Source organism: Podarcis muralis, chromosome 14 (assembly GCF_964188315.1).
Source record: "Podarcis muralis chromosome 14, rPodMur119.hap1.1, whole genome shotgun sequence".
NCBI classification, from domain to species: Eukaryota; Metazoa; Chordata; class Lepidosauria; order Squamata; family Lacertidae; genus Podarcis; species Podarcis muralis.
Genome location: NC_135668.1, coordinates 27,761,664 through 27,770,888, shown reverse-complemented (window position 1 = coordinate 27,770,888; position 9,225 = coordinate 27,761,664). Strand labels below are relative to the sequence as shown.

Sequence of the window (9,225 nt, the reverse complement as noted above, 5' to 3'; positions counted from 1 at the left end):
CACATAAGGGAATTATTGAGCAACTATAATACGCTGCATAGACAGAGAGCAGTTCCCTGGGCGTCAATATAAACAGCAGTTTGCTATCCGATTGTGGTTTCTGCAACGCTGCATACATGCCATCCATTTAAAGCATGTGACTCCCCCCAAAGAATCCTGGGAACTGTAGTTTAACCCTCACAGAGCTACCATTCCCAGCACCCTTACCAAACTACAGTTCCCAGAATTCTTTGGGGGAAGTCATGTACACCGTGGGGGAAATGTGCTATAAACAGAAATGAAATAGTTTGGTGGGACTCCTGTTTGCTGACTTGTTTTTTCCTGTGCTCGTTTGTCGATATCTTCAGGGTTCCTCTGGGGTGTTGGCAGTTCTGCCTGCCAAACCGAAGGCGCCTGGGACAAGGATGGAAAAGGCCCAAGTATCTGGGACTCTTTCGGGCACCAAGCAGGGAAGGTCTTTATGAACCACACAGCAGATTCGTCATGCAAAGGCTACTATACTGTTAAAGTAAGATTCCTCCCCAACCCTCCAAATTTTCAGGACTGAATTCAGTAAGCAGGATGCTGTTGGATGGCTCACTAACCTAACTCAGCCTTGCAAATCTCCAATTTGTAGCAAGACCTGTAGGATGTTTTTAAAAACGTGAGCAAAACTAATTTATTTCACCCTCTTTCCCCCTCTGCTTGTAGGATGACATTCAGCTGTTGAAAGAACTGAAGGTTAATCACTACTTGTTCTCAATTTCCTGGCCTCGTATTTAGCCCACGGGGATTAGATGTAAGCCTAATGTTTTGGGGTAACACGTCAATATTTTCCTACAATATGGCAACTAACTGCTGGTGTGGGATTTGGTGGTGATCCCCCCTCTCCATACATGTATCGTACTAGACCAAGAGGGAGCTTTCAGTTTTTGTTTTTGCTGCATGATAAACCACTCTTGAAACTGAAAGAAGTTTCAGGAATACAGTGGTACCTCGAGTTAAGTACTTAATTCGTTCCGGAGGTCCGTTCTTAACCTGAAACTGTTCTTAACCTGAAGCACCACTTTAGCTAATGGGGCCTCCTTGCTGCCGCCGCGCTGCTGGAGCACAATTTCTGTTCTCATCCTGAAGCAAAGTTCTTAACCCGAGGTTAGCAGAGTCTGTAACCTGAAGCGTATGTAAGCCAAGCTACCACTGTAGTTTGTGATAGAACATGTCAGTTTTTGGTTTTTTTGTTTTGTTTTGTTTTGAAAGCAATTTAACACATTCCATTGGGTGACTGCAAACACTTATGTGGGCCAAAAAAGTTCTTCTGCCCCATATATTAGGGTCAGTTTATGTATTTACCCTCTGAATTACATTTTAATATTGAGATCCTCTCTTATTCTCCCCCACCCCATCCCACCTGTTCACAGCTCAAGTGAATGAGAAAGGCATAAACTTCTACAATGATACCATCAATGCACTCTTGGAAAACAGGATTGTTCCCTTTGTAACACTCTACTACTGGGATCTGCCTCAGGTTTGAAGGAGGATACTTTGATAATGTGGGTTGGGTTGGGGAATGACAACATTTTAAAATGTATTTTTTAATTGACCCAGCCCAGTAAATCTTAAGTTATATAAAGGAAAAATAAAAATACTGTGCATGGGTATATAAAAGCATCTTGGAGTTTACTTGGAGTTTGCAATTATTTTCCCCATTTCTTTGCAAATGCATTTGTTACTTGCTTATTAATAAATTAATGGTGGTGGTAATAATAATAATAATAATAATAATAATAATAATAATAATAATAATAATAAATCTAGTTATTACCAACCATTCAACCCTGAGGTCCCAGATAAGTTACAGCATTAAAAACAAAAGAAATGTACAACCTTAAGGATAAGATGGGTCCCAAAAACATGCCCTCCCATCAGATGTCAAAGAAATAAACCACTACAGTGGTACCTCGGGTTAAGAACTATATTCATTCTGGAGGTCCATTCTTAACCTGAAACTGTTCTTAACCTGAGGTACCACTTTAGCTAATGGGGCCTCCCGCTGGCGCTGCATGATTTCTGTTCTCATCCTGAAGCAAAGTTCTTAACCCGAGGTACTATTTCTGGATTAGCGGAGTCTGTAACCTGAAGTGTCTGTAACCCGAGGTACCACTGTACCTGGCTTTTAGAAGACATCTGAAGGCAACAGTGTATCGGGAAATTTTTTAATGACTAATGTTTTACAATTCTTTCATATGCTGTAAGCTACCCAGAGTGGCTGGGGAAACCCAACCAGATGGGCAGGGTATAAATAAATCATCATCATCATCATCATCATCATTATTATTATTATTATTACTACTACTACCCCAAGTGTCAAAAGCCAGGGTAAAGTGGGGGTATCTTCAGCATCCTCCAGAAGCTATACAGTGGTACCTCGGGCTAAGTACTTAATTCGTTCCGGAGGTCCGTTCTTAACCTGAAACTGTTCTTAACCTGAAGCACCACTTTAGCTAATGGGGCCTCCTGCTGCCGCCGCGCCACCAGAGCACAATTTCTGTTCTCATCCTGAAGCAAAGTTCTTAACCTGAAGCACTATTTCTGGGTTAGCGGAGTCTGTAACCTGAGGCGTATGTAACCTGAAGCGTATGTAACCTGAGGTACCACTGTATAATGAAGGTGCCAAACACACGTCTGCGGGTAGGGAGTCCCACAGATTACTAGCTGCACTCTTCCAGACTGCCACCCCCTGAGCCTTTGAGGGTGGAGGAACTACAAAGAGATTGACAGAAGAGTTCAGATAGAAAAGCAACTGTGCATACCTGCCCATAGCAATCCAATATGGAAGGAATCCTTAAAGACTTCCAATAAGCTGTTGCAGTATGTAGGATTGACATTGGCTCCCAGCAGGATTCTGAATGATAACAGGTAACAGGGGTGTGCTAATTCCAAGTGGTAGCATTTCACTGCTTTTGTAATATGCTACTGTTAAATTAGTACTGTTGTAGTACAGCAGGTCAGGTGTGTGTTTTGTTATCCTGCTCTGAGCAATCTCACCCCCTGCAACTGATGGCCTTTGGCTAAATTCTAAAGATTTGGCTTTAAAATGGATGGAGTGACACAGCTTTTTTTTAAAGTACAGTGGTACCTCGGGTTAAGTACTTAATTCGTTCCAGAGGTCCATTCTTAACCTGAAGCTGTTGTTAACCTGAAGCACCACTTTAGCTAATGGGGCCTCCTGCTGCTGCCACTGCACCGCCAGAGCCCAATTTCTGTTCTTATCCTGAAGCAAACTTCTTAACCTGAAGCACTATTTCTGGGTTAGTGGAGTGTGTAACCTGAAGCATATGTAACCTGAAGCGTATGTAACCTGAGGTACCACTGTATTAATCTTGCATTTATTAAATCAAGAGAGAATGTTGGACACTTTCAAAACTTTTAGCGATTAAAAAATTTCTTGCACACATGCAGGTACTTCAAGAAAAACACGGAGGGTGGCAGAATGCGAGCATGGCAAGTTATTTTAAGGATTATGCAGATTTGTGTTTTGAGAGTTTTGGGGACCGGGTGAAGCACTGGATTACTTTTAACAACCCCATGGTAAGTGCCAACTTCGTCCAGAAAGAATGCCACATTAAAGCCAAACATTAACGCAGAAACTTAAGACAAGGATCCAAAGATCCACACAAACAGTGCAGTGCCGTAGCAGCAAGGATGGAGGTTTCTCTAACAGCAATATGCGGCATAATGGCCAGAGCTTGGAGACAAGAGGAGAGCTTAAACATTATGGCATCAAGTTTTCTGAGTGTGAGGAAGTTTGTGCTTTTTTAAAAAATAAATAAATAAGGTTAACATTTCACTAGGACTCAAGCTTATAGATGCATAGTTGTTAAGTGCACCTCAATCTCCGAGCGCCAGGCGATCACAGAGGTCTCTGGGCATACCTTGGGTTATGGTTTCCTTAGAATGATCACTGGAAGCTATTGGTGGTCTTTGTGATACATGGCTTTATTTGTACATGCATACAGGCTGAGCTGAAGGTGGAAGGTCTCTGTAGATCTTGCTTCCCCCTCAAGCCATTCCTTTATGCCTCTTCCAATCCCACTTCAACACTGCCTGTTCTTTGTTCTCCTTCAAACACAAAGACCTTGATACCACCTTCAGCCAGGGAAGTATAGCTTCCCTTTTGCATATCTTATGTAATTCCCATGGCCACCACTTACGTGTATTCCTTACGGTTGCAAAGAGACCATCTAAAGCCATTAACCTGCAGTACTTTTTCTCTGCAGGAAACCCTGAAACCCTAAAGATATCACAGGCTTGGCGGTGACTAGTTTCCCAATTTAAAGGCTGCAGTCTTAAGAGTCTTCCTCTTTGCAAGATGTGTGATATTCTATCAAGTTGGAAACACTGTAAAACATTATAAGCACACCAGAGCTTGTCTTTTGCTGGTTCACATGAGCATGTATGACCTCCAGCATCAATTGATTTGCATCAGAGAACAAGACTCACCAGGTCACTAAAAACATTTTTTCTATCAAAGTAAATGCAATGCTTTTCAATTGAGAGAGCTCCCTAGAGTCAGCTGCAAGTTATCCAGTGTGATGAAATCAAGAAATTACATATACCTACGTGAAAGCTAACTACCAAACAATGGATGAATGCATACAGGCATGACATTTGGTTTACACCAGGGATGGATAATCCCTGTTCCCCAAGTGTTTTTAGGAATACAACTCCCATTATCCTTAGCTGTGTGCTAGCTAAAACTGATGGAAGCTAGAGTCCAACATCTACATGGCCACAGCTTCACTATCCCTGGGTTTTTAATAAACCTTAACTGGAACTAGCTGCAGTTGGAAGTGCCATTATATCAAACAAGGGTTTAAAGGAGCACCCCATGGGTACGTGTTGGTTTGGGCTCCAGTGCTCAGCAGAACTTGCAATCAAATTGTTTCTAGCCTTTTAACATACAGTGGTACCTCAGGTTACATACGCTTCAGGTTACATACTCCGTAACCCAGAAATAGTGCTTCAGGTTAAGAACTTTGCTTCAGGTTGAGAACAGAAATCGTGCTCCAGTGGCGCGGCAGCAGCAGGAGGCCCCATTAGCTAAAGTGGTGCTTCAGGTTAAGAACAGTTTCAGGTTAAAAACGGACCTCCAGAACGAATTAAGTATTTAACCCGAGGTACCACTGTACTAGCACTGCATTCTATAACCACAAATATTTGAATTATCTTTGATCACTCCAGCTACCCTTAAAATATATACACTGGGTGTTGGTTTTTGTTGCCTTAGGAACCCAGCTGCAATTTCAGTGCAGCAAAATGCACCCATGGCTCTTGGAACAAGGACAGCTCTGCCTTTGATACACATATCAATGAAGACTTTCTCTTTTTGTTTATAGGCACAATATGGAAACCCACTCATTTATGTGACTGAGAATGGCGTTCCAGAAAAGCTACTGTACGCTCAGCTGTGTGATGAATGGAGAATCAGTTATCTTAAGGGGTATATTAATGAGATGCTAAAAGGTGAAGTTTAATAATCACGTAAAGCAAATCAAGAACAGGTATCAAGTCTCACACTTGACAAAACCATATGGTCCTTTCTTTCAGCTACTAAGGATGGTATTAACATACAGGGTTACACTGCCTGGTCTCTACTGGATAAATTCGAATGGGAACAAGGTTATTCTGAGAGATTTGGACTCTACTATGTTGACTTTCAATATCAGAACAAACCTCGATACCCAAAAGCTTCAGTTCACTATTATAAGGCAATAGTTGAAGCAAATGGATTTCCTAACCCAAGGGAGGTAAGGCCACTTTCTGCTAATTTTTTGCTTTATGGGGAAAGACAAAATTGATCAGGTCTGAAGCATCAAACAAGCATCCCTTGGCTTGGAGTTTGGCAACCATGTTTCCTTCTAAGGAAAGAGCATAAGAGCGCTGCTGGATCAAACAAAAAACCTTTTATGTTCCAAAAAGAATGAAGTCTCAAGGCTGATGTAGGGAACCCAATGTCTCCAATGTGATGTAGGGAACTTCATCTGCCTAAGTTGGGTTTATTGTTGGGACTCCCATCAGCCCCAGCCAGCATGGCCAACTGTTGTAGATAAGAGCTGGAGTCCCAGCAAACACCCAGAGGGCCAACGGTTCCCCATCCCTGACTTGGGCAGACTAAGAAAGTTTCCCTGTATCACACTGGACAGCAGCTTTGATAATTTATTGCCTTTTCACACACCACAGCAGGGAGAGCCAATGTTGTGCACTCCAGATTTTTGGACGACAGCTCCTGACATTCCATGCAAGATGAGGATGGTGGAAGTTGTAGTCCACAACCTTTGTAGAGCTCCATCCATGCTGGTTATTCTCTGCACTCATGGTTTCCTTCAGCGTTAGAAACTGAGATATGAAAGCTAGGATCTTAATAGCACCTTAAACCTAAGTTATGGGTGCAGCAATGGAATGTCTAGGCACACTTTTTTATAACAAGAATACAAAGCTGAAAATGAACTGCAGCTAAAACCTTATATTCATTTTTCACATGGTCTAGTCCTCATCTGAAGACTGCAAAAAACAAAGCCCCACATCCCCTGTCCACCCCCTTAATAGTCTTATGAGGATCCCTCAAAACGCTGCCTTTCTGTAAGGCCGGCTGAGAGGCAGAGCCTTTCAGTTTGCCTGGTGCTGTGGTGATTTCTTGGAAGTTGAGCAGGCAGGAATTTCTCCTCCCACGCCCTCAGCACCAGCAGTGGCAGTTTTAATCTGGAATCTTAAGTGCAGTACTGTGCCCCGAGCTCAGAAATTGCTTGCACTATTGAAATTCCCAGTCGCAAAATGAGCCTAGAACAATGGGAGTTTCGAACACTGGTTTCCTTCAAGCACAGTAGCTAGTTCCTCACCAAACAGGTGATTTTTTAATAGCACATTGAAATAGCACATAGACTAATCTTTAAAGAGCACACTGTTCCTTTCCAGCTCTATTAATTTATAGCTAACAGCGATTTGGCAGGTGGAGAACTGGCACCAGAAGGCCACTGAAGTCTGCTCAGCCATGAACCAACTCCTTAGTGCAGGTAACTTGTTTGAACTGCCCAATGATGATTCATCCAGATCACAAAGATTGAGTTGTAGCAGTAATATAGATCAATACACTTGTTTCAGTTTTGCTTTTAGAACTTTGCTCACTTCAGAAATTATGACGTATGTTTAAGAGAATCTTAAGTCAAGTAGGGGAATATGATGTAGAACGATTGTGGTTGTGCACTCTTACCTTTAAGGGCTAGTACAGAAAAAGTCATGGGTGCAGCCATCTTAGTGTAACATTTTTTCCTCGCTAGAGACACATCGCACAGCACTATGGAAGCTGCCTCCCAGCACTGAGCAAGCACCGTCTGAGGATAGTTAGTAGTGATGGGGGAGAGGGTCCTCTGCTATGTGTGCACCAGAATGGCAAATGGTGAAGCTGCTCCAAAGACTGACAACTCTTTCTTTCCCTTTCTTTAAAAATTAAGAGTAACAGCAGAATACTGTTGCTAATATACTCAGACAAATTCACAGTAATAGGCACAACCCATTTTTGTTATCATCTGAGCATTCACATGCTTGCAGATTCTGCTAAAGGGGGGGAAAGACAGGAATCTAGAATTGGGCTTCCTTGTGTTTCAAAGTTCTTATGGGAGTTGTTGACATTTGTTCATAATTCCAACTTAGTGCAGAATGACAACAATGCTGCTCAAAAGTAGTTTTTGATGAAAATGCACAGCTGTACTTATCTAGCCCCCACTCTTTTCTCAAATTTCAGAGCCTTTGACAACTCATTTGGAAATGGTGGCTGGGATTGTTGTGCCAACAGTTTTCACTCTCTGCATTCTCATAAGTGCTGTTCTACTGCTGATTCTACTCAGTAAACATCATTAACAAGCTTTTCATAAAACATCTTCATTTGAAAAATGTTCCCACCCATTTATTTCTCCATCTATTGGCTAACCAAAGTTCATCTTTTTGCTGACTTTATCAGTCATCTTTTAAATCAACACTTCCTTTGGGTCAATCGCGAGCGAAATAGCTGTACCCATTAATTCAGTGAGAACACTTTATAACAAAGCAGCAAATTTTTATTTTACATTCATAACCTATCTTTTTTCCAATATGGAACTCAAGCACCTTTGGCAAGGTGGCTGCATCATGTGCCTTCAGACTATGCTGTGGGACTTAACTAGACACAGCAATCTCTGATCTAAATTAGGAGAGGAATTTAACATATCGTTTGTCTGCTTCTGAAGTAAAAAGTGGCCTTCAAAAATTAAGAAAGGCAACATAAAAATGGCCCTTCTGGAATATATAAATACAGTGGTGCCTCGCAAGACGGAAAACCCGCTAGACGAAAGGGTTTTCCGTTTTGGAGGCGCTTCGCAAGACGAATTTCCCTATGGGCTTCCTTCGCAAGACGAAAGACAATAGGGAAATCTCCGGGACAGCGGGGAAGCGCAGCGCGTCTTCCCCACTGTCCTCGGACCTCCTCCGAAGGCTGGCGGCGGGGCGGAGAGACCTCCTCCCGCCGCCAGCCTTCGCTTCTCCGCTATCCCGGACGGCTTTTGAAGGCAGGCGGGGGGGAGCAAAGACTTTCGCCCCCCCCCCCCGCCGGCCTTCAGAAGAGGTCCAGGACCTCTTCTGAAGGCCGGCGGGGGGCGAAAGTCTTTGCTCCCCCCTGCCTGCCTTCCCGGGGACTTTTAAATCGCCCCGGGACAGCGGAGAAGTCCTCCGCTGTCCCGGAGTTTTTTAAAATGCTGGCGGGCGGCAGCGGAGGCTTTGCTCCCGCCCACCAGCATTTTAAGATCGCCCCGGGACAGCGGAGAAGTCTCCGCTGTCCCGGGGTTTTTTAAAATGCTGGGGGTGGGAAGAAAAGCCCTTGTTCCCCCCGCCCAGTCTTCAGAAGAGGTCGGGGGACAGACTGTCCCCGGACCTGGTCTGAAGTCGGTTTCCATAGGAACGCATTGATTGATTTTCAATGCATTCCTATGGGAAACCGTGCTTCGCAAGACGAAAAAATCGCAAGACGACAAAACTTGTGGAACGAATTAATTTCGTCTTGCGAGGCACCACTGTAATATCCAAGAAGAGTTCAATGTTGAAAATCCCACACTAAACCTCACTTGCTGCTGCCCAAAATTCCAGCTTGTAAAAGAAAGAACTTAGCTTGAATTAGACTGATTGGATGACAGTTGTTGGGTTGTTGTGTTTAAACCTTTC

General features: G+C 43.2%; 1 protein-coding gene across 1 annotated transcript; it reads left to right on the top strand.

The window, feature by feature from the left end:
- Positions 1-310: 310 nt before the first annotated feature.
- Positions 311-8,554, top strand: LCTL (lactase like; the record flags this gene model as incomplete). The annotated part of the gene is given in 8 exon segments (XM_028706695.2): positions 311-508; positions 691-778; positions 1,398-1,504; positions 3,439-3,606; positions 5,376-5,502; positions 5,587-5,786; positions 6,986-7,049; positions 7,778-8,554. Coding segments are annotated over 8 exon segments (1,068 nt in total), but the record flags the coding sequence as incomplete, so codon positions are not given.
- Positions 8,555-9,225: the final 671 nt, after the last annotated feature.